General features: G+C 39.9%; 1 protein-coding gene across 2 annotated transcripts in view; it reads left to right on the top strand.

Moving 5' to 3' along the window:
• The window catches only part of CCNI2 (cyclin I family member 2), a 103,658-nt gene that overhangs the window by 7,721 nt on the left and 69,077 nt on the right, over positions 1–26,860 (top strand). For both annotated transcript variants that reach the window (XM_053717181.1, XM_053717182.1), the window contains exons 2-3: positions 6,867–7,023; positions 22,469–22,603. In XM_053717181.1, coding sequence (XP_053573156.1) covers positions 6,910–7,023; positions 22,469–22,603 — 249 coding nt within the window. In that variant the 5' untranslated portion in view covers positions 6,867–6,909. The remainder of the gene's footprint in view (positions 1–6,866; positions 7,024–22,468; positions 22,604–26,860) is intronic.

Genomic DNA, 26,860 nt, shown 5'->3' with positions numbered 1-26,860 from the left:
GTTTAATTGGGCTCACCTGGCAATCTAATTATCACAGGTGTCCAAGATATTTGTTTTCAGTGATCAAAAGAGCCCTGAGACACAATGCCATCCATGAGTTAAACAGAAAAAAAAATAAAATAATCTTTGTGACACTGAAATAGAATTTGCATATTAATTTGGAACAGGGTATATCTCTCTCATCTCTCATTATTTTTTCAAATGAAGACTTTAAATGCTAAACAGCATTATAAACCTAATAAAATAATCACACAACACAGACTTCACTTGCATTTTTCTGCAAACAGTTCTTTCAATGCATTCCAATCTGGACTGATTTATGAAGATCAAGATCTTGTTCCTTTTGAAATCCGCTTGATAGCTCAGGTCTGGTTAAACTGATTAATTTCAGCTTGCTTGGCTGCGCTGCAACACAAGCGGACAGCTCCACCTACTGGCTATTTTAATAAATGCACTGCTTCTCAATAGGAGTCACATGACTAGAAAAAAGGTTGTTATTCTGAAACGGTGTAAAACGAGGTGTGTGTGTGTGTATATATATATATATATATATATATATATATATATATATATTCATTCTCTCTGCACAATTACATACGCAATTTAAAACTGCGATTAATCGCCGCGATAGTACGTGATTTTTAAAAATAAAAAACTTCTCTGTTTGGCATGAAAACAGAGAGGGAGGATGAGAGAAGGACCAGTGGGCGGACCTGAGAATTCTGCAAAACGGCCATTATTGCAGAGTGTGTGGGAGCAACAGACCATCTTGGAGTGGTGTGGCGGAGTGCACTTGTTTGTATTATGTATTGTAACTGTTCTTGGTGTTCTGTTCTGTACTACAGAATAGCTGTGTGATGTAATATGACAGGCTGCAGGATTTAAGGATTGACCTTGTCAATGCCACATCCCTCATGTTTGCCTGGACAGTCACTCATCTAAGTGAATAACAAATGCAGCAGTGTGTGCATTGTACTACCTTTACTGCACTTATACAGAAATCATACTGCTGTAAAGTCAGCACTTTTCAGGTTTCATATGTTAATCGTATCACAGCTAGAGTGCCCAAGAAATCATGACAACGTTGTGTCAGAAGACCTAAGAACTGGCTAGTGTCTACTATGTAACCACAGCACAGGCAGCTAATTTTATTTCCACTATTTTGTGGTTTCTATTTTTATGTTTCCAGAGTGTATTGGACATTGAGAAACATGTACATTAAGATTCTGTAGTGTTAAATAAAAAAATATTGTAATATTAATGTTATAGTCATTTATAAGAAAATCAAGATTAAAATTGCAATCATATTTTTTTGGGTCAGAAATCGCCATTTTCATTTTTGCCCATATCGCCCAGCCCTATTTAAAAAAAAAAAAAAAATAAATAAATAAAAAAATAATAAAAAAAAAAAATATATATATATATATATATATATATATATATATATATATATATATATATATATATATATATATATATATATATATATATATATATATATATATATATATATATATATATATATATATATATATATATACACATACTGCCAGGGCGCTGTAATATAGTGAATACAAATCTGTGGAAATAAGCACTCACTGGTCTTCTGTCATCTGTGACAAAAATTCTTTATTAGTGACGTTTCGGGACCAAATGTTGTCCCTTCCTCTGACAAACAACTAGTGAAAAAGCAAAACTTTTAAAGGCCTGTGTTCCCCCTCCCCTAAAATAAGCAGCCAAAGCTGTCCATGTAAAAATGATGCTCAGGATCATTAACAATCAAAACACATATTCATTAGCGGTGATAATGTGCACAAATGTGGAATATAAATGTGGTAGGTACATTCACTTCCTATGGCCTGATCAATCATCATGTATAGGTAGTATGCTGTAAAAACGGTCACCTCAATTGATACGATAGCAGGGGTCACACCAATAACAGAATTAAAACATAATGGGCAACCAGCCAGTCACTATCAGCAAGGTGGGGTTCACTGCAACTCTCATTGCTGATTGGCAACAGAAAACAGCATGCACCGCACAACAATGCGCCTTATTGGTTAGTGCGATCGACATCCAGCCTTTCAGCGCTCTGTATTGCCCGCACACCTCACAAAACCATGGCGACCCAGAACAAGACGTCAGAGAAGCGGGCAGGTCATGTGTATAGGCTATGTGTCATAAAGCTCTATCATCGACATGTACCTGTCATTCTCTTGGGGGGGTCACGTATAGTCTAAAAGTACACAAAAAGCCAACCTTATTTATTTTACCCAATAAGGTACCGCAGTGGATGTCGATCGCACTAACCAATAAGGCTCATTGTTGTGCGGTCCATGCTGTTTTCTGTTGCCAATCCGCAATGAGTTGCACAGTGAACACCGCCTTGTGCGTTTTTTAGCAGGAAGTAAAGTGTTAGCGGAGCTCTTACTATTGCAGTATATTGTATTAAAGTAAACCTGAAGGTGGGATAAAGTGATGGTAAAGTTCCCCCAATGTCTATGTAGTATATCCTTATGTGTGGGAAAAACACTAACTTTCATTCATCAGATTTTATATTAATGAGTATTAAGAAAGATATCACCTTTTATAAAGCTGTTTCTACCCGTGCACAAATTCAACCCGTAAATATATAATTTTTTTCCCTTTCGATCACAACTGATTTTTCGGCCGTTATGCGACCGTCAAACTACGTCAACCGCCCCTTTACTGTAAAGTGCATGCGCCATTGATTTTTTTTCCTTATCTTGATACCCACGCGCGCTCCTGTTTTGCGCATGCGTCCTACTGCCAGTTAGGAATCCCAGCCTTACTGCGTCCTCACATCTGCTTATTACGGATGCGGACAAGCAAATCTCTTGACATCGGCAAGTAGCGCATGCGCATTGAAAATTAGGATCGCGAGTAGCGCATGCTCATTTTATTCCGGATCCGTGAACGCGCATTTTAGAGGCGGAGAAAGCGGGTGGGATCGCTGAAGAAAGAAGTAGGGCTTGGGAGGAGTCAGGACCCAAACGGTAGGGAATTGGAAATAGATTTTTTTAAGTAAAATACCTGAAAAATAACAAAAATAACTTAGCGACTAGAGTAAGGTGATAATGATAAATGGTAGATTGTAGTTAATAAAGGCTAACTTTACCTTCACTTTAAGGGACGCTAAGCTTAATTTTTTTTTTTTTCTTCATGATTTTGAAAAAAGCATGCGATTTTGAACAATTTTTATCAAATTTTCAGTGCTATCTTGGTTTCCTTTGTTGAAAAGCAGGGAGGTAAGCTCAGGAGCATGCATGTGTCTGCAGTTTTGCAAGAATGTTTTGCACGTGCAAGAGTGCTATAATATTGCAAAGTATTACACTGCCCCTACACAGTTTTTTCTTATAGTGAATGTAAAGTTGAATGAATGAGTGCCGGTTTTTAAAAACAGGGGCACTTTCATTCATTAAACTTTACATTGCAGCATATTTTATTTTTAAATACATTTTTATTTATTTTTTTTTCTTTAGGAAACCCAGACCAGTGATACTCTGCCCGCAGCTCCTCTGTACTTACCTCAGCAATGACAAAACCAGCTTCCTCCACTCGTTGCGTGGCCTCACGAGATGGACGCTCCGGGGTGCACGCCATGATTGGAGGAAGCCTGTTTCTTCATTGCTGAGGTAAGTACAGAGGAGCTATGGGCAGAGTATCACCGGTCTGAGTTTCCGAATGTAAAAGGTAAGTATTTAAAAATAATGTTGCAATATAAAGTTTTTTTTTTTTAATAAATGAAAGTGCCCCTGTTTTTAATAGTATTTTTTTAAAAACCAGGCACTTATTCATTCAACTTTACATTCACTTTAAATCAGGGATCGACAAATCTGTTTAAAATTTAGGAGCCAGTAAGAATTATTAAGGGGCCAGACAGTGGTATTTCTATATAGATATATGGATAACACATATATAGGTAAAATTCTAGGAGACTCAGTGGCTCCCTGGGTTTGTCGAGCCCTGCTTCATGTTATTCAAAGCACAAGTTAATAGGTAATTTTAACATTAATTGTTTTACTGATTATTTGTGCGACAAACATAAAAAAAAAAAAAAAAAAAAAAAGACAGTTTACTATTAGCTTACATTTTAGCTGGATGGTCAGTAAAAGCAATTCCTATTCTCAGAACTGGGGAACATTATGTAAATTGTTTTGTTCTCTTGGTATCCATTGTTTAAAAGCATATCTAGGTAGGCTCAGGAGCTGGTAGCTAGCTTCTGATTGGTGGCTGCACATATATGCTTATTTTTGTTGTGTTCATCTAGCTTCTAGTAGTGCATTTCTGTTCCTTCAATAAAAGATACCAAGAGAATGAAGCAACATTGATAAAATAAGTACAGATATTCCCTGCTCATACAACGGGTTAGGGACTGGAGCCCCGCTGTAAAGTGAAAACCGCCTTAAAGTGAGTGTAAATTTAGTTGATAAAGTGCCCGATTTTTAAAATCCGATTAAAAACAGGGGCACTTTAATTCATCACAATTTACATGTTCACTCATGTTGTGAAAATACTTACCTTACAGCCACTGCATCGCTTCCCCCGCCCGTCACAAATTTACCATTCTACAACACTGAGACACAGATGCTGTAAACAGAGTGAACTGTGCATAACAAAATGGTGCCAGGCACTTTTCTCGCAATCTATCGAAGATTATAGTGCTGTTTCAAAATCCTTGGCGGTTGAACTTTAGCTGCACGAAGCTCTGTAAAGTGAGGCATACCTGTAATTTGAAAGTTGTTTAAATTGTATGCTATATCTGAATCATGAAAGAAATGTTGGGTTTTATGTCCCCTTTTTTTTTTTTTTTTTTTTTTTAAGTTAAATTACAGGAAATATGTTAATATGTAGAAAAAATGCAGAATATCTTAAAGTGTTTCCAGCCACTTTATTAAAGTGTTTGCTCTTCTTTTAATACATACACACCCACATAAAAAAAATCCTGGGTGGCTAATCAATTAAATAAGCTCCTAAATTTGAAATAATCTTGTTTCCTGAGATAGGAAAAACAGGTGGGATAGCTTTTAAAAAATGTATTTGATTTGTGTAATCTATATTCCTTTCTTAAAGGGACAGTAAACACCTTTTTGTAATTACAAGACATTTGTTGTATTGCTATATCATATTGGTAGTGCTTACATCTTCTCTTTTTTTTATTTTATTTTTTTAAAACAAACTGCTGCAGTTGTTTTTCAATAGCCAAACTCCACCCACTATTTGCCTTATTTGGGGTACGTGGGCTTCAGTCTGCAGACAACTATAACGACAGTTGTCATAATGTTAGTATAAAATTAGTTTTTCATTTGTTTTCAGTTAAAACCAATTTGGGAAAAATATGAAGCAGGTGCATTTCAAGTTTTGAGAATTAAAAAATCCACAATTTTCAGAGCTAAACTACATTTAAGGTGGCAAAATAAATGATAGTATATTGAAAGTATTTGTTTTACCTATACATAACTAAACCATTTAAATAAAGGTATTGACTATCCCTTTTTCACCCGGTGTGCCTATTGGGCATATCACACAGTATTTTACACAGCGTACTGTGTTGACATAGTAGTACCTATGTCCAACACTGGTGCACGTTGTGCTCCAGCTGCCTGCTTTGACTGCGGGAGCTGCAACCGATGGGCAAAAGGCATTTTCCTTCATATGGTAAGGGAACACTGAGCGTGCTCCATTAATATATGAAGCCAGATCGCCAATTCAGGTGGTGTCATGGGTGGTATAGGATGGAGGCATGTGGGCAGCCCACCACAGGAGGGAGGGGTGGTCCAGGCCACTACACTACAGAAACGGGAATGGTTGACTGGCTGCCAGTACCTAAAATGGCGATTACAAATGGGAGGGTTACATACTTGTTTCAGAGGGATCCCTACACTTCAGAAAAAATAAATAGATAAATAAAGAGTCCTACACTGGGTACTGGCAGACTATCTGCCAGTACCTAAGATGGTGGGGAGGGAAGATCACTGTTTAGGAAGGATCAGGGAGGAGGTAAGTGTCAGATGTTATCCCTGAACTATTAAAAAATATTACTCTTAAAGGGACATAAAACCCAAAAATGTTCTTTCATGATTCAGATAGAGAATACAATTTTAAACAACTTTCTAATTTACTTCTATTATCTAATTTTTTCATTCTATTGGTATCTTTTGCTGAAGGAGCAGCAATACACTACTGGTTTCTAACTGAACACATGGGTGAGCCAATGACAATTAGTATTTATATGCAGCCACCAATCAGAAGATAGAACCTAGGTTCTTTGCTGCTCCTCAGCTTTCCTAGATAAACCTTTCAGCAATGGATAACGAGAAGGAAGCAAATGAAATAATAGAAGTAAATTGGAAAGTTGTTTAAAATTGTATTCTATATCTGAATTAGAGAACATTTTTGGGTTTCATGTCCCTTTAACAACTGATTGACTGCTGGGAATTTCAGAAGTGTGGTGGGCAGCTCCAATTAGCGGCCTTTAGTAACCACAATCTAGGCATGTGCTTTTGGGGGTTTCATTAGCAAACACATGCTGAATATGGCTGTCACCAGCAGCATTTGGCTATTTTCAGAACTGGATTTCTTCCTGAGAAAGTGTCATATTCAGCATTTGTTTGCTAATGAAACCCACAAATTAATATCCCTACCAAAAGCCAATAGTAAAGCCATGCATGTCTGCTATTTCAGAACAAAGGGGATTGCAAAGAAGCTTTTACAATAATTCATGTTATGACTGCACAGGCAGTATGTAAATAATTGAGAAACCCTATGTTTTTTTTATAAAGTAAACTTTATTGGTTCTCAATTCTGTAAAACAATATTTAATATTTATTTTTTGATTATCCTAGATATCTGTGCCTGCCATAAAAACTGGAACAGTCATCCGCTTCCATGAAGTGTATAGGGCTTTCACAGAACCAACGTCTAGTACTACTACTGGAGAATGGCCTCCAGAGAGAAGCCAGTCTGTGGAAGGTGCCCATGTTTCAGGGCTCCACGCTCAAGGTACTTTTATATATGGATCTGTTAGCATTCTGTTAAGGTTTTGTTTAGATTATTTCCAGAAGCTCTCACTGTTCCATTGGTGATGTTAAAAAGGCTATTTTTTATTTTTATTATTATTTTTTTTTTGTGCACTTTTGTTTACACATAGTTTCTGTTTTCAAAAAGATAGGGATCTATTCACAGTTCCTCTCTAGTTAAAGTTGGTTCCAGACAGACAATATGCTGCCAATCCAGTGCTGAATACGGCTGGTTTTGGTGACTAAGCACATCAAGATAAACACACACACACCAACAAAAATCAAATATGAGCAGAACGGTAGACAGGCAGAAGAGGTAGTTATAGGCAGATGAGCATAAAAAGAAATGGACAGCTGGGTGAGTAGGCAGACATGCACAGGAGCATGTAGACAGATAAGCAACTGGATTCACAGTGATAAGGTGACTAACCAGTGATGCCCAGCACTGAGCTTTCTCTTGCTATAAACCATAGAGCATGAAGCAGGTAATGCATGCTGGTTTCATAGTTAACTTGCCTTGTGGTATGCTGGGTTTTGTATTTCCTAGGCATGGTCATGGGAAGATGCAATGGGTAATTCACAGGCAGTTCTTTAAAACAAAAATGAGCCGGCTCCTAAGCTTACATTCTTGCTTTTTCAAATAAAGATACAGAGAACGAAGAAAATGTGATTATGGGAGTAAATTTATAAAGTTGCTTAAAATTGCATGCTCTATCCTGAATCATGAAATTTTCATTTTGACTAGACTGTCCCTTTTGATGCTTAGAAGTTCATGTGTCAGACCCTATTTTGAGGGAGCCATGCATGCCCTGGTGATTTGGTTTCTTGAGACCTGCACAATAAACTCCCCAAGAACATTATCCTTTTCTTTCATAAGGTGACTAGAGTCCACGAGCCATTACTGCTAAAATGCCTCTTCCTAGTAGCCAAAGTAGTAGTAGTTGAAAAGGTTCCCAATCTCTAAGAGTACTTAAACCTCCAACCTCTCTAGTATTTTAATCATTTCTTTGCTTCTGAGGGGATTGGTGTTCAGTCTGGGGGTCCAGGAGAGCACAGAGTTTGGACTTCCTCAGAAGGCAAGATTACCAATAATTTGTTCAAATGGAAAAGAGCATTATTCTGACTGCTCCAGTCAAGTATTCCAGAACTTGATTAGTGAATCTGATTCAGATGTCAAGCTTTCTCCAGTCAGCAAGATCTCTCATCTCAATGGCTTATAGATTGTATAATAATATAATATCACTGCGCCTCCCACGCTTATGCTGCTTCTATGTGTATGGTCTTGGACACTGCTAACTAAGACCTTTCTTCTTTCACAGGACCTCAGGAGGAAGAGTGGACCTCTTGATACTGTGGAGTTGTCATGCTGTTCCTCAGCATGGAGGTAGGTTCAGTTTTTTCTTCTGGGCACAAAAGTTTCTCAGATTAACTGTACTGGCACTATATTTTTGGGGGCTGGACGATATTCTGATCCAGGCGTCTTATCAATTAACAAAGTCTCATACCGACATGGTTCTGTCCTTTTTAAAGACTCACGGGTGGAAGGTGAATCTAGAAAAGAGTTCACTGATTCCACAGACAAGGGTTCCGTTCCTGGGAACTCTGATAGACTCTCTGTCCATGAAAATATTCTTGACGGAAGTCAGAAAGTTAAAGATTCTGGATACATGCCAAGCCCTTCAGTCCAATCTTCGGCCATCAGTGGCTCAATGCATGGAGGAAATTGGATTGATGGTGGCGGCAATGGACATCATCCCGTTTGGTCGTTTTCATCTCACACACCTCTACAACTGAGCATGCTCAGACAGTGGAATGGAGATTATGCAGATTTGTCTCCTCAGATAGATCTGGATCAGGAGACAAAATACTCTTCTTTGGTGGTTGTCGCTGGATCATCTGTCCCAAGGGACGTGCTTCCGCAGACCCTCATGGGTGATAGTGACAACGGACGCCAGTCTACTAGGATGGGGTGCAGTCTGGAATTCCCTGAAGGCTCAGGGTGTGTGGACTCGGTCGGAGTCTCTACTTCTCATCAATATTCTGTAGTTGAGAGCAATATTCAATGCGCTTCAGGCTTGGCCTCAGTTGGCTTCGGCCAAATTCATCCGGTTTCAGTCAGACAACATCACGACTGGGGCTTACATCAATCATCCGGGAGGAACAAGGAGTTCCTTAGCGATGAAAAAATTAGCCAAGATAATTCTGTGGGCGGAGAATCACTCTTGATATCTGTCGGCAATCTACATCCCAGGAGTGGTAAACTGTGAGGCGGATTTTTTGAGCAGACAGACGTTTCATCTGGGGGAATGGGAACTTCATCCGGAGGTCTTTGCAACCCTGATTCTCAGGTGGGGCAGACCGGAATTGGATCTGATGGCGTCTCGTCAGAATGCCAAGCTCCCGAGATACGGATCCAGGTCCAGGGATCCTCAGGCCGGACTGATAGATGCCTTGGCAGTTCAACCTAGGTTATGTGTTTCCACCGTTTGCTCTCCTTCCCCGGGTGATTGCACATATCAAACAGGAGAGGGCTTTGGTGATTCTCATCGCTCCTGCTTGGCCTTGCAGGACTTGGTATGCCGATCTGGTGAACATGTCCTCTCTGCCACCGTGGAAGCTTCCATTGAGGCAGGACCTTCTCATTCAGGGACCCTTCCATCATCCAAATCTAATTTCTCTGCAGCTAATTGCTTGGAGATTGTACGCTTGATTTTATCTAAGTGGGGGTTCTCTGATGCGGTTATCGATACTTTAATTCAGGCTCGCAAGCCTGTTGCCAGAAAAATTTACCATAAGATATGGCGTAAATATCTTTATTGGTGCGAATCCAAGGGCTACTCATGGAGTAGGGTTAGGATTCCTAGTATTTTATCTTTTCTCCAAGAAGGATTGGAGAAAGGGTTGTCAGCAAGTTCCTTAAAGGGACAGATTTCTGCTTTGTCTATTTTGCTACACAAGCGTCTGGCAGACGTTCCAGATGTTCGATCTTTTTGTCAGGCCTTAGCTAGAATCCGGCCTGTGTTTAGACCTATTTGCTCCTCCTTGGAGTTTAAATTTAGTTCTTAATGTTCTTCAACGGGTTCCGTTTGAACCCATGCATTCCATTGATATTAAGTTATTATCTTGGAAGGTTTTATTTTTGGTTGCTATTTCTTCTGCTCGCAGAGTTTCTGAGCTGTCGGCATTACAATGTAATTCTCCTTATCTTATTTTCCATTTGGATAAGGTGGTGTTATGTACCAAACCTGGCTTTCATCCTAAAGTTGTTTCTAACAAGAATATTAATCAGGAAATTGTTGTTCCTTCCTTGTGTCCTAATCCCTCCTCTAAGAAGGAGCGTCTGTTACATAATTTGGACGTAGACCGTGCCTTGAAGTTCTATTTGCAGGCGACTAAGGATTTTTGTTGAACATCATCTCTCTTTGTTGTTTTTGCTGGGAAACGTAGCGGTCTGAAAGCTACGGCTACCTCCCTTTCTCTTTGGCTGAGGAGTATCATCCGTGTTGCTTATGAGACTGCTGGACAACAACCTCCAGAACGAATTACGGCTCATTCTACTAGAGCTGTGGCTTCCTCATGGGCATTTAAAAACGATGCTTCTGTTGAACAGATTTGCAAGGCTGCAACTTGGTCGTCTCTTCACACTTTTTACAAATTTTACAAATTTGATACTTTTGCCTCGTCCGAGGCTGCCTTTGGGAGACAGGTTCTTCAAGCAGGTGGTGCCTTCCGTTTAGGTTCCTGTCTTGTCCCTCTCTTTCATCCTTGTCCTATTGCTTTGGTATTGTATCCCAGAAGTAAGGATGAAATCCGTGGACTCGTCATATCTTGTAAAAGGAAATTTATGCTTACCTGATAAATTTATTTATTTTACGATATGACGAGTCCACGGCCCACCCTGTTATTTTTTTAAAGACAGGTTTTTATTTTTATTGAACTTCAGTCACCTCTGCTCCTTGGCCTTTCCTATCTCTTCCTAACTTCGGTCGAATGACTGGAGGGAAGGAAGGGGATATATATATATATATATATATATATATATATATATCTCTGCTGTGGAGCTCTTTGCCTCCTCTTGCTGACTAGGAGGCGATATCCCACAAGTAAGGATGAAATCTGTGGGCTTGTCATATCGTAAAAGAAATAAGTTTATCAGGTAAGCATAAATTTCCTTTTCAGTCAGTTTAGCAAAATCATCAGCAGCCTCTTCTCCTATCTTGCATACAGTTTATATTGTCTAATCATAGGTGAGAAAAATGGGAGGCCCTTTGAAAACCTTGTCCCTTCTTATTGGTTCATTTTGGGAAATGTTTCTTTTAACAGTCAAATCTTTTGACTGTTATACTGGATTTTGGCCATCGGGGGGCAACATGACAAACAGCAATACATTTAACCCCTTAATGACCACAGCTACCAAGGCTATTTTTACATTTCTGCGGTGTTTGTGTTTAGCTGTAATTTTCCTCTTACTCATTTACTGTACCCACACATTATATACAGTTTTTCTCACCATTAAATGGACTTTCTAAAGATACCATTATTTTCATCATATCTTATAAATTACTATAAAAAAAATTATAAAATATGAGGGAAAAATGGAAAAAAACACACATTTTCTAACTTTGACCCCCAAAATCTGTTGCACATCTACAACCACCAAAAAACACCCATGCTAAAAAGTTTCTAAATTTTGTCCAGAGTTTAGAAATACCCAATGTTTACATGCTCTTTGCTTTTTTTGTAAGTTATAGGGCCATAAATACAAGTAGCACTTTGCTATTTCCAAACCATTTTTTTTTTTTCAAAATTAGCGCTAGTTACATTGGAACACTGATATCTTTCAGGAATCCCTGAATATCAATTGACATGTATATAATTTTTTTTAGTAGACAACCCAAAGTATTGATCTAGGCCCATTTTGGTATATTTCATGCCACCATTTCACCGCCAAATGCGATCAAATACAAAAAATCGTTCACTTTTTCACAAATTTTTTCACAAACTTTTGGTTTCTCACTGAAATTATTTACAAACAGCTTGTGCAATTATGGCATAAATGGTTGAAAAATCTTCTCTGGGATCCCCTTTGTTCAGAAATAGCAGACATATATGGCTTTGGCGTTGCTTTTTGGTAATTAGAAGGCCGCAAAATGCTGCTGCGCACCACACGTGTATTATGCTCAGCAGTGCAGGGGTTAATTGGGGAGCTTGTAGGGTTAATTTTAGCTTTAGTGTAGTAGACAACCCAAAGTATTGATCTAGGCCCATTTGGTATATTTCATGCCACTATTTCACTGCCAAATGCGATCAAATAAAAAAAAAAAGTTCCCTTTTTCACAAACTTTAGGTTTCTCACTGAAATTATTTACAAACCGCTTGTGCAATTATGGCACCAATGGTTGGAAATGCTTCTCTGGGATCCCCTTTGTTCAGAAATAGCAGACATTATATGGCTTTGGTGTTTCTTTTTGGTAATTAGAATGCCGGTAAATGCCACTGCGCACAACACGTGAATTATGCCCAGCAGTGAAGGGGTTAATTAGGTAGCTTGTAGAGAGCTTGCAGGGTTAATTTTAACTTTAGTGTAGAGCTCAGCCTCACACCTGAAACATCAGACCCCCTGATCCCTCCCAAACAGCTCTCTTCCCTCCCCACAATTGTCCCCGCCATCTTAAGTACTGGCAGAAACTCTGCCAGTACTAAAATAAAAGGTATATTTGGGCTTTTTAGTGTGTGTGTGTTTTTTTTTTTTTAAGCATATTTACATATGCTGCTGTGTAGGGTCCCCCCTTAGCCCCCAACCTCACTGATCCCCACCAAACAGCTGTCTAACCCTCCCCCTCTGCCTTAATGGGCGCCATCTTGGGTACTGGCAGCTGTCTGCCAGTACCCAGTTTAGAAAAAAAGTGTGTTTTGTTTTTTAGAAAAAAATCCCTTTTTCTGTAGTGTAGCTTCTCCCCCCACCCAAGACCAACCCTCCACCACTCCAAGATCACTTTTGTTTATTGTTTTATTTATATATTAGTGCCCTTATGCCCCACATAAGTATTGAAACTTTTCTGTAGTATAGCGGTTCCCACCCGATCCCGCCCCCCCTCCACCTTACACAGCTCACCGATGGCCGCCCACCCGCCTCCCAAGTCGGCTCCCACCCACCAACGTTACCGGCCATCAATGTCCGGTGCAGAGAGGGCCACAGAGTGGCTCTCTCTGCATCGGATGGCCATGTAAGGTTATTGCAGGATGCCTCCATATCGAGGCATCACTGCAATAACCGGAAAGCAGCTGGAAGCGATCAGGATCGCTTCCAGCTGCTTTCCACACCGAGGACGTGCAGGGTACGTCCTCAGGCGTTAACTGCCTTTTTTTTTGAGGCCGTACCCTGCGCGTCCTCGGTCATTAAGGAGTTAATAATTTCTAACATTTATTCCACACTGCCAGTTCAAATATCTTCCCATACAATGATTATATTAAACATACTATAATTTATTGCATTAATAAATAACAATATTAATTATAGATGGGGTAGTATCATATCATTTTTCTGATTACCCCAATACCAAACACATGTTTTTAACATTATATTATATCAAAGTAATTTATACTGCTAACTGATTAGCTTAAAATCCATTTAAAATGTCACCAGCTCATTTCCCCACATTTTATATACAAACGCAGCATGTTTCGCATTCAGTGTACTTCTTTATGGGACAACTACGTGTGTATTTGTTAACCATGCCTGAAAAATAAAAGGTTAAGTTATTTATATTTTTCATTTAGCAGACATTCATATTTATTATTATACAAACAGACAATTTTATATCCATTAATGTTCTTCCTTTCATTTTCCATTAGCTTCCTGGAATACAGAAAAATTGTATTTATTTTGGAATAATTTAAACATTTTATATCTACTAATGCAGTTATTAATTTATTTCAATCTGAATCGCATTATAGACATGTAATACAGTCTAAGGTGTGTGTATGTATGTGTGTGTGTGTGTGTATATATGTATATGTATGTATGTGTATATATATATATATATATATATATATATATATATATATATATATATATATATATATATATATATATATATAATTCTATGCTGTCTTTTAACAATGGTTTTAAGAGTATAATTTAAAACGTGTTTTTGCTGGTCAAACTTTCATTGCTTCAATACACAGGCAGGGGTAATTAACAAGTCTATGCTAATCACTATGCAGTCAGAATTGTATTTGCTTATCTAGCTTTATGCCCAGAATGATATATATATATATAGAGAGAGAGATATCAAAATAACAAGAGTATTGCATTGAGCAATGATACTTTTTTTTTTTTTTTTTAATTGGACTAACTATACATTTTTAAGTTGACAAGCTTTCGGAAGAGTTCCTTCCTTTATCAAGTCTAAAGCAATACTTTATTTAGTATTATTTATTTAGTATTGCTTTAGACTTGATAAAGGAAGGAACTCTTCCGAAAGCTTGTCAACTTAAAAATGTATAGTTAGTCCAATTAAAAAAGTATCATTGCTCAATGCAATACTCCTTGTTTTGATATCTAAATCTCTGGACTAACACAGCTACTCGAATCAATGTTAGAGAGATATATCTATCTCTATCCTCTAATCTCTAAACATTCCTTCTATCCCAAGGTTGGACTCTCTCTGACTTGGTGGTTAGATCGCCATCGTATAGTTCAAGGGGCCTCTTTTGTTCGTCCAACCTGGACTGAAATCACAACAGATGCAAGCCTTTCAGCTTGGGCAGCTGTCTGGGGATCTCTGACCGCACAAGGGGTTTGGAAATCTCAAGAGGCGAGGTTACCAATCTATATTTTAGAACTCTGTGCTATTTTCAGGGCTCTTCAGGTTTGGCCTCTGTTGAAGAGAGAAACATTCATTTGTTTTCAGACATACAATATCACAACTGTGGCATAATGTCAATCATCAGGGTGGGACTCACAGTCCCCTAGCTATGAAAGAAGTATCTCGGATACTTTCTTGGGCGGAATCCAGCTCCTGTCTAATTTCTGCGGTACATATCCCAGGTGTAGACAATTGGGAAGCGGATTATCTCAGCGTCAGACTTTACATCCGGGGGAGTGGTCGCTCCATCCAGATGTATTTTCTCAGATTGTTCAGATGTTGGGTTTTCCAGAAATAGATCTGATGGCTTCCCATCTAAACAAGAAACTTCCTAGGTACCTGTCCAGGTCCAGGGATCCTCAGGCGGAGGCAGTGGATGCGTTAGCAGTTCCTTGGTGTTACCAACCTGCTTATGTCTTCCCGCCTCTTGTTCTTCTTTCTAGAGTTATTTCCAAGATCATAATGGAACAATAGTTTTTGTTTCTGGTAGCTCCAGCATGGCCTCACAGGTTTTGGTATGTGGATCTTGTCCGGATGTCCAGTTGTCAACCTTGGCCACTTCCATTAAGGCCAGACCTTCTGTCTCAAAGTCACTTTTTCCATCAGGATCTCAAATCTTTAAATTTGAAGATATGAAATTGAACGCCTAGTGCTTAGTTATAGAGGTTTCTCTGACTCGGTGATTAATACTATGATACAGGCTCGTAAATCTGTTTCTAGGAAGATTTATCGAGTTTGGAAGACTTATATTTCATGGTGTTCTTCTCATAAATTCTCCTGGCATTCTTTTAGAATTCCTTTACAGTTTCTTCAGGATGGTTTGGATAAAGGTTTGTCTGCAAGTTCCTTGAAGGGACAAATCTCTGCTCTTTCTGTTTTATTTCACAGAAAGATTGCTAAGCTTCCTGATATTCACTGTTTTGTATAGGCTTTGGTCCGTGTCAAGCCTGTCACTAAATCTCTTCTCCTTGGAGTCTTAATTTGGTTTTGAAGGCTTTACAGGGTCCTCCTTTTGAGCCTATGCATTCTTTGGATATTAAACTACTTTCTTGGAAAGTGTTGTTCCTTTTGGCCATCTCCTGCTAGAAGAGTTTCTGAATGATCTGCTCTCCTTTTCTGATTTTCCATCAGGATAAGGCAGTTTTGCAGACTTCATTTACATTTCTACCTAAGGTTGTGAATTCTAACAACATAAATAGAGAAATTGTTGTTCCCCCTTTGTGTCCTAATCCTAAGAATTCTTTGGAGAGATCCTTACATTCTTTAGATGTTGTAAGAGCTTTGAAATATTATATTATATTGAAGCTACTAAAGATTTCAGGAAGACTTCTAGTCTGTTGTCTTTTCTGGTTCTAGGAAAGGTCAGAAAGCTTGGCATCTTGGTTAAAGCTTTTGATTCTTCAGGCTTATTTGGAGTCGGGTCAGGCCCCGCCTCAGAGAATTACAGCTTATTCTACTAGATCAGTCTCTACTTTGTGGGCTTTTAATAATGAAGCTTCAGTTGATCAGATTTGCAAAGTAGCAACTTGATCTTCTTTGCATACATTTACTAAATTCTACCGTTTTGATGTATTTGCTTCTTCGGAAGCAGTTTTTGGTAGAAAAGTTCTTCAGACAGCTGTTTCAGTTTGATTTCTCTGCTTAGTTTTAAGTTTTTTTTCTTTTCAACTATGAGGGAAAATTTTTTATATTTTTGGTTGTGGATTAATTTTTTTCAGTGGAAATTGGCTGTTATTATTTTATCCCTCCCTCTCTAGTGACTCTTCTGTGGAGTTCCACATCTTGGGTATTACTATCCCATATGTCACTAGCTCATGGACTCTTGCCAATTACATGAAAGAAAACATAATTTATGTAAGAACTTACCTGATAAATTCATTTTTCATATTGGCAAGAGTCCATGAGACCTGCCCTTTTTATGGTGGTTATGATTTTTTGTATAAAGCACAATTATATTTCCAGTTCACCCCACTTCTTAGCTATTCGTTAAACTGAATTGTGGGTGTGGTGAGGGGTGTATTTATAGGTATTTTGAGGTTTTGGAAACTTTGCCCCTCCTGGTAGGATTGTATATCCCATACGTCACTAGCTCATGGACTCTTGCCAATATGAAATAAATTAAAGCAGTTCCAGTTTGCACCTCAATTTTCACTACTTAGTCCTTTCCTATCTTTCTACTTCTCCTTTGTTGGCTGTATGTCAGTGCTTGACATATCTGTTTAAATATTAGGAGCCAGACAGTGTGATTTGTATATAGATATATGGCGAATAACCCAAAAAAATAGGAGCCAGTGGCTCCTGGGTTTGTCGAGCCTTGCTATACGTCATACTAAAATACCAGACAGGTGGAATAGATTAAGTTCTTTTAGAGCTTTGGGACTCTTTGCCACCTCCTAGTGGACAGGAGTAATGGCTCATGGAGTCTCGCCGCCATGGAATGAATTTACCAGGTAAGCATATACACTACACGCTTTGCATTGTAAGGGATAGAGAGTACTGGAACTGAAGCCATGGAAGACATGCCTTTTTAGGAAAATCCCTCAGGCATTTCTTTTTCATTGGATTAGTGTTTCCTGTGCAAAACAACCTTCAGCACAACTTTGTGGTACATGCTTAGATCAGTTCTCTCCTCAGGTCCATCGCGCAAAGTGGCATATCTGAGTTTGCTCCTCAATTCAGAGCACAACTACAGTCAGTGGTTACTGAAGCTATTGCAGCTATCCCTCCTGCAAGTAAGTGTAAATGTAAAGTGAAACATACTTCTTCGTGCTCTTTCAAGGGCAGCACTGTAGTTATGGTAATTACACAATCTTAGGAGTCTGATTTCGATAAGTATTCTTCAGGCTCTGATGGAGAGATTTTGTCAGAGGATTCCTTTCCTGAATCAGACAAGGAGTCTGAGGATATTATTTTTCAGCTCAAGATGGATAATTTAAGATCTCTTCTTAAAGAGGTTTTAAGAATGCTTGAGTTTTAGGAAAAACCAGCTGAGGTCAAGCAAGTACAGCAGGGACTTTGGAGACTTTTCCTGTTCCTTTTCAAATGTCAGATTATTTCAAAGGAGTGGGATAAACCTAGAGTGCCTTTCTCCCCCTCTCCGAAATTTAAAGAGCTTTTTCCTGTTCCTGAGTACAATCTGGAGTTATTGGTTCGATTCCAAAGGTAGATGGGGCTATATCTACTTTGGCAAAAATAACTACAATTCCTTTGGAGGATAGTACCTCTTTTAGAGACCCCCTTTTTTTTTTTTTTTTTCTCTTTTATCTGTGATGCTCTTCAAATTATTCACATCAATGCTAAGAATGCTCCTCTAGCAGTGTTAACCAGAAGAGCTCTTTGGCTGAAATCTTGGTCTGCAAGTCAAGGCTTTCGTCCATGGCCTTTAAGAGTAAGACCCTTTTTTGGACCAGGTTTAACATTTCCATGGGGGGGGGGGGGCATTTTTGTTCCTCATGCCAAAACCAGACCCAGAGATCCATTTCTTTCCAGAAGTCTGAGTCCTCTAAACCTGCTTGGAGACCAAATCCTGTGTGTCTCTTTAGAGATTTATGTATTTAATTATTTTTTTTTTTGATTGCTTGGACCAAAGTCTGCACTAAGGTGCCGCCCCTGATCGGGACTTGGTTCTGGTAGGGGCAGGCTAAGCCTTTTTCAGGAGGCGTGGCCTCAATTTTTTCCGGACCCTTGGTGTCACGCCGCTCTGGCTTTTGCCAGGGACGCTGCCCTTGCTGCTCTGGCTGTTGCCAGGGAATAAGTTGGCTTCTGTGTGCGTGTGGCGGTGACGTCATCGCTGCATGTCTCTCTTCCTTCGGAGCCTGTCAGGATCTCTTGTGGTGCGAATTCTGAGCCTATGTAAGTTGCTCACTTTTACATATCACTGCCCAAGTATAGGTGTTACTGTGTGTGCTCCAGGGTGCTATTATGTACTGGATTGCCATACTGTTGCTGAACTCTGCCTGTCTGACTACTCTGCCTGCTTAAAGGGACAAAAAACCCAATATTTTCTTTCATTATTAAGATAGAGAATACAATTTAAAAAAAAGTTTCCAATTTACTTCAATTATCTAATTTGCTTTGTTCTCATGTTATTCTTTGTTGAAGAGATACCTAGGTAGGTCGCGTGCACAGGCCTGAAGCACTACATGACAGGAAATAGTGCTGCCATCTAGTGCTCTTGTTAATATAAAACATTGATGCAAAACTGCTGCTATATAGTGCTGCAGACACGTGCACACTCTTGAGCTTACCTTCCTGCTTTTCAACAAAGGATAACAAGAAAGCTAAGAATTTTGATAATAGAAGTAAATTGGAAAGTTGTTTAAAATTGTATGGTCTATCTGAATAATGAAAGAAGAAAAAAAATGTTTTATGTCCCTTTAACCCCTTAATGACCACAGCACTTTTCCATTTTCTGTCCGTTTGGGACCAAGGCTATTTTTACATTTCTGCGGTGTTTGTGTTTAGCTGTAATTTTCCTCTTACTCATTTACTGTACCCACACATATTATATACCGTTTTTCTCGCCATTAAATGGACTTTCTAAAGATACCATTATTTTCATCATATCTTATCATTTACTATAAAAAAAAAATATAAAATATGAGGAAAAAATTGAAAAAACACACTTTTTCTAACTATGACCCCCAAAATCTGTTACACATCTACAACTACCAAAAAACACCCGTGCTAAATAGTTTCTAAATTTTGTCCTGAGTTTAGAAATACCCAATGTTTACATGTTCTTTGCTTTTTTTGTAAGTTATAGGGCCATAAATACAATTAGCACTTTGCTATTTCCAAACCATTATTTTTCAAAATTAGCGCTAGTTACATTAGAACACTAATATCTTTCAGGAATCTCTGAATATCCATTGACATGTATATATTTTTTTTTAGTAGACATCCCAAAGTATTCATCTAGGCCCATTTTGGTATATTTCATGCCACCATTTCACCGCCAAATGCGATTAAATACAAAAAATCGTTCACTTTTTTACTAATTTTTTCACAAACTTTTGGTTTCTCACTGAAATTATTTACAAACAGCTAGTGTAATTATGGCTTAAATGGTTGTAAATTCTTCTCTGGGATCCCCTTTGTTCAGAAATAGCAGACATATATGGCTTTGGCGTTGCTTTTTAGTAATTAGAAGGCTGCTAAATGCCACTGCGCACTACACGTGTATTATGCCCAGCAGTGAAGGGGTTAATTATGGAGCATGTAGGGAGCCTTTAGGGATAATTTTAGCTTTAGTGTAGTGTAGTAGACAACCCCTAGTATTGATCTAGGCCAATTTTGGTATATTTCATGCCACCATTTCACCGCCAAATGCGATCAAATTAAAAAAAAGTTAAATTTTTCACAATTTTAGGTTTCTCACTGAAATCATTTACAAACAGCTTGTGCAATTATGGCACAAATGGTTGTAAATGCTTCTCTGGGATCCCCTTTGTTCAGAAATAGCAGACATATATGGCTTTGGCGTTGCTTTTTGGTAATTAGAAGGCCGCCAAATGCCGCTGCATTTCACACGTGTATTATGGCTAGCAGTGAAGGGGTTAATTATGTAGCTTGTAGGGAGCTTGCAGGGTTAATTTTAGCTTTAGTGTAGAGCTCAGCCTCCCACCTGAAACATGAGACCCCCTGATCCCTCCCAAACAGCTCTCTTCCCTCCCCCACCCCACAATTGTCCCCGCCATTTTAAGTACTGGCAGAAACTCTGCCAGTACTAAAATAAAAGCTATATTTGGGCTTTTTTTGTGTTTTTTTTTTTTAGCATATTTACATATGCTGCTGTGTAGGATCCCCCCTTAGCTCCCAGCCTCACTGATCCACCACCAAACAGCTCTCTAACCCTCCCCCTCTGCCTTAATGGGCGCCATCTTGGGTACTGGCAGCTGTCTGCCAGTACCCAGTGTAGTAAAAAAAATGTGCCTTTTTATTTTTTTAAATGACCTTTTCTGTAGTGTAGCTTCCCCCCCCCCCCCCACGATCAACCCCCCACCCCTTCCAGGTCCCTTAGCTGTTTATTTACAGCTTTAAAAACTTATTTTTTTTTTTTACTTTTCCCAGTTTATTTTTCTGTAGTGCAGCGGTTCCCTCCCGCCCCGTGCACGCGCCCGCCCGCCGCCCCCCGTGCACGCGCGCGCTCCCGTGCACGCTCCCGCCCCCCTCCACTCCATTCGGCACATCGATGGCCGACCACCCGCCTCCCAGACTTGCTCCCACCCACCAACGATACCGGCCACCGATGTCCGGTGCAGAGAGGGCCACCGAGTGGCTCTCTCTGCATCGGATGGCCAAGGGGGGTTATTGCAGGATGCCTCGATATCGAGGCATCACTGCAATAACCGGAAAGCAGCTGGAAGCGTGCAGGATCGCTTCCAGCTGCTTTCCAGACCAAGGACGTACGCCACACGTCCTTGGTCATTAACTGTCTTTTTTTTTTTTGAGGACGTGTGGCGTACGTCCTTGGTCATTAAGGGGTTAACTATTGGATTGCTATACTGGTACCGAACTCTGCCTGACCACTTTATTGGTTTATCCCTGAACTGTTATTTTACTGGTTTTCCTTTTGTTCCCAATTCCTGCCTGTTTCCGGTCCTATTAGTTTATCCTTGAACTGCCGTTCCCTTCCGTTTACCGCTAAAGACTACCCTGCCTACTGTGAGTACCACTTACCTCATTTTGCAAACTTTCATTGCTCTGGGATATTTCCTATCATTTCAGCTTGACGCCGGGATAAGAAGACTACTTGCCAAGTTTGGTCTAATAGTGGAATATCCCACGAGCATTATACTTGGGTCAAGGAAATTGTATCCCAGGGTTACAGAATAGGTTTAAATATTCTTAACTGATACATTTAATTTTTCTTGATAGTGAGAGTCCACCAACTCACCCAACTTTCTTTTTTGCATCTTTGTACTTTATGGTCTTTCTTACTACTTTATATCCTTGGCTATACAATACTGGTAGGGTAAAAGAAGTTGGAGGGATTACTAAAAACTCTGGTATAGGGTGTCTTTGCCTCCTGGTGGCCAGGTGATGTAATTCCCAACAGTAAGGACTGTAGACTCTCACTACGAAGAAAGAAATTGATTTAACAGGTAAGAATACATTCTGTTTCTTGAGCCATGGAAGTAAGTATGTGTGTTGTGCATATAGTTATTGTACAGTAACCAAAGAGTAAATGACTATGGTAAACTGGGAGCCACATCTTTTGTTAAAAGGACAAAATAGTGCACTAATAAAATTTGCTACAGTAAAATGCACAAGCAAAAGTGTTGGCCTTGCTAAGAAGCTGCTGTGCATTGGGGCTTTACTTAAGTTATTTAACCTCCTTTGTAATTGTTAATACATTAAGAGAAGAATTTGTGCAATAATAAAATGCTCTAAACTATCAGAGCATTTTGTTGCACGTGTAGGCTAACTTAAGTGTATCACTTTATTTCTTCTTGGGTGTCCTTCTGTATCTCTATATATTTCCACTAAAACCTGCAAGCTAGGAAGAACTAAATACAATGGTTTTGATGTTGTGTTTTTTTTCTCTCTCGGCAGGGCACAGATATCTCTCCAATGCATTATGAACAGGCTGTGCTATGGATCGAAGAATTAAGGTTACAATTCCAGTTCTATCCAGAAACCTTTAGCTTGGCTGTAAATATTCTTAACCGAATTTTAGCATCAGTAAAGGTAATTATTAGTTTTATTTTATATATACATGTGTATATAAACAGCTTATACATGTAAACTAAATGTAGTTTCTCCAACATTGGTGTGTCCGGTCCACGGCGTCATCCATAACTTGTGGGAATATCTCTTCCCCAACAGGAAATGGCAAAGAGTACAGCAAAAGCTGTCCACATAGTCCCTCCTAGGCTCCGCCCACCCCAGTCATTCTCTTTGCTGTTGCACAGGAAACATCTCCACGGAGATGGTTAAGAGTATGTGGTGTTTAGTTGTAGTTTTTTATTCTACTATCAAGAGTTTGTTATTTTAAAATAGTGCTGGTATGTACTATTTTCTCTGAAACAGAAAAAGATGAAGAGTTCTGTTTGTGAGAGGAATATGATTTTAGCAGCAGTAACTAAAATCGTTTGCTGTTTCCACACAGGACTGTTGAGATGAAATAACTTCAGTTGGGGGAAACAGTTAGCAGACTTTTCTGCTTAAGGTATGACTAGCCATATTTCTAACAAGACTGTGTAATGCTGGAAGGCTGTCATTTCCCCTCATGGGGACCGGTAAACCATTTTCTTAGTCTCAAACAGAATAAAGGGCTTAATATGGGCTATAAAACTGGTAGACACTTTATGGGCAAGATCGATTGCTTTATTTGGGCATTTTATACAGATTGAGGTTGAATTTCACACATAAACTTTGGGGAACGTTTTTTAACGTCAGGCACTGGTTTAGACACCTTTTCAGTCAGGAAGGGCCTTCACTGTAGTAGGCTGAGCCTCATTTTCGCGCCATTACTGCGCAGTTACTTTTGAGAACAAGACATGCAGCTGCATTTGTGTAGATCTGAAAGTAGTTGAAAAGGTTCCTAGAAGGCTTCATTTGGTATCGTATTCCCCCCTGGGTTTGGTAAAGTCGCAGCAAAGGCTGTAGCTGGGACTGTAGAGGGGTTAAAACTGTAACCGGCTCCGGTTTCTTCATTTTAAGGGTTAAAACTCTGAAATTTGGGGTGCAATGCTTTGAATGCTTTTAGACACTGTGGTGAAAATTTGGTAAAATTTGAACAATTCCTTCATTGTTTTTCACATATTCAGTAATAAAGTGTGCCCTGTTTAAAATTTAAAGAGACAGTAACGTTTTTAATTTAAAACGGTTTTTGTACTTTTTTGTCAAGTTTAAGCCTGTTTAACATGTCTGTACCTTCAGATAAGCTATGTTCTGTATGTATGGAAGCCAGTGTGTCTCCCCCTTCCAAATTGTGTGATAATTGTGCCATAGCGTCCAAACAAAGTAAGGACAATACTGCCACAAATAGTAAAGTTGCCCAAGATGATTCATCAGATGAAGAGAGTAAACCTAGTTCTACTTCATCTCACTCTGTGTCTACACCAGTTTTGCCCACGCAGGAGGCCCCTAGTACTTCTAGCGCGCCAATGCTTATTACTATGCAACAATTGACGGCAGTAATGGATAACTCCATAGCAAATATTTTATCCAAAATGCCTGCATACCAGAGAAAGCGCAATTGCTCTGTTTTAAACACTGTAGAGCAGGAGGGCGCTGATGATAATTGCTCTGTCATACCCTCACACCAATCTGAAGGGGCCATGAGGGAGGTTTTGTCAGATGGGGAAATTTCAGATTCAGGTAGAATTTCTCAACAGGCAGAACCTGATGATGTGACATTTAAATTTAAATTAGAGCATCTCCGCGCACTGCTTAAGGATAAAAAATTGGAGGGTTTGCTTAAAAAGATTTTTGTTCAGCAAGGTTACCTCCTGCAACCTATTTCGTGCATTGTTCCTGTCACTACAGCAGCGTGGTTCTGGTTCGAGGAACTAGAAAAGTCGCTCATTAGAGAGACTCCGTATGAGGAGGTTATGGACAGAATACACGCACTTAAGTTAGCTAATTCCCTTATTTTAGATGCCGCTTTGCAGTTAGCTAGATTAGCGGCAAAAAATTCTGGGTTTGCAATTGTGGTGCGCAGAGCGCTCTGGCTAAAGTCTTGGTCAGCGGATGTATCTTCCAAGACAAAATTGCTTAATATCCCTTTCAAAGGTAAAACCCTTTTTGGACTAGAGTTGAAAGAGATTATCTCAGATATCACTGGGGGTAAGGGCCATGCCCTTCCACAAGATAGGCCTTTCAAGGCCAAGAATAAGTCTAATTTTCGTTCCTTTCGCAATTTCAGGAACGGACCGGCCTCCAACTCTGCAGCCTCTAGACAAGAGGGTAATGCTTCGCAGACCTAACCAGCTTGGAAACCGATGCAAGGCTGGAACAAGGGTAAACAGGCCAAGAAGCCTGCTGCTGCTACCAAAACAGCATGAAGGAGCAGCCCCCGATCCGGGACCGGATCTAGTAGGGGGCAGACTCTCTCTCTTTGCTCAGGCTTGGGCAAGAGATGTTCAGGATCCCTGGGCACTAGAAATAGTTTCTCAGGGTTATCTTCTGGAATTCAAGGAACTACCCCCAAGGGGAAGGTTCCACATGTCTCACTTATCTTCAAACCAAATAAAGAGACAGGCATTCTTACATTGTGTAGAAGACCTGTTAAAAATGGGAGTGATACACCCAGTTCCAACCGTGGAACAAGGAATGGGGTTTTACTCAAATCTGTTTGTGGTTCCCAAAAAAGAGGGAACCTTCAGACCAATTCTGGATTTAAAGATCCTAAACAAATTTCTCAGAGTGCCATCGTTCAAAATGGAAACCATTCGAACGATTTTACCTACAATTCAGGAGGGTCAATTTATGACTACCGTGGATCTAAAGGATGCGTATCTACATATTCCTATCCCCAAAGATTATCATCAGTTCCTAAGGTTCGCCTTTCTGGACAAACATTACCAGTTTGTGGCTCTCCCATTCGGGCTAGCCACTGCTCCAAGGATTTTCACAAAGGTACTCGGGTCCCTTCTAGCGGTTCTAAGACCAAGGGGCGTTGCAGTGGCACCTTACTTGGACGACATTCTGATACAAGCGTCGTCTCTTTCAAAGGCAAAGGCTCACACAGACATCGTTCTGGCCTTTCTCAGATCTCACGGATGGAAAGTGAACATAGAAAAAAGTTCCCTGTCTCCGTCGACAAGAGTTCCTTTCTTGGGGACAATAATAGATTCTTTAGAAATGAGGATTTTCCTGACAGATGTCAGAAAGTCAAAACTTCTAAGCGCTTGTCAACTTCTTCATTCTGTTCCACGTCCTTCCATAGCTCAGTGCATGGAAGTAGTAGGGTTGATGGTTGCAGCAATGGACATAGTTCCTTTTGCGCAAATTCATCTAAGACCATTACAACTGTGCATGCTGAAACAGTGGAATGGGGACTATACAGACTTGTCTCTAGTGATTCAAGTAGATCAGGAGACCAGAGACTCACTCCGTTGGTGGCTAACCCAGGATCACCTGTCCCAGGGAATGAGCTTCCGCAGACCACAGTGGGTCATCGTCACGACCGACGCCAGTCTAGTGGGCTGGGGCGCGGTCTGGAACTCCCTGAAAGCTCAGGGGCTATGGTCTCGGGAAGAGTCTCTTCTCCCGATAAACATTCTGGAACTGAGAGCGATATTCAATGCTCTCAAGGCTTGGCCTCAACTAGCAAAGGCCAGATTCATAAGATTTCAATCAGACAACATGACTGTTGCTTACATCAACCATCAGGGGGGAACAAGGAGTTCCCTGGCGATGAGAGAAGTGACCAAAATCATAAAATGGGCGGAGGATCACTCCTGCCACCTATCTGCGATCCACATCCCAGGAGTGGAAAACTGGGAGGCGGATTATCTGAGTCGTCAGACATTCCATCCGGGGGAGTGGGAACTCCACCCGGAGATCTTTGCCCAGTTGACTCAATTATGGGGCATTCCAGACATGGATCTAATGGCGTCTCGTCAGAACTTCAAGGTTCCTTGCTACGGGTCCAGATCCAGGGATCCCAAGGCGACTCTAGTGGATGCGCCTTGGACCTTCAACCTAGCTTATGTGTTTCCACAGTTTCCTCTCATTCCCAGGCTGGTAGCCAGGATCAAGCAGGAGAGGGCCTCATTGATCTTGATAGCTCCTGCGTGGCCACGCAGGACTTGGTATGCAGACCTGGTGAATATGTCATCGGCTCCACCATGGAAGCTACCTTTTGAGACAGGATCTTCTAGTACAAGGTCCATTCGAACATCCAAATCTAGGTTCCCTTCAGCTAACGGCTTGGAAATTGAACGCTTGATTTTATCTAAGCGTGGGTTTTCGGATTCTGTAATAGATACTCTGATA

This window comes from Bombina bombina, chromosome 6 (genome assembly GCF_027579735.1).
Source record: "Bombina bombina isolate aBomBom1 chromosome 6, aBomBom1.pri, whole genome shotgun sequence".
NCBI lineage: Eukaryota > Metazoa > Chordata > Amphibia > Anura > Bombinatoridae > Bombina > Bombina bombina.
The sequence above is the reverse complement of the archived record's forward strand: the minus strand, read 5'-3'. Positions and strand labels throughout refer to the sequence as shown.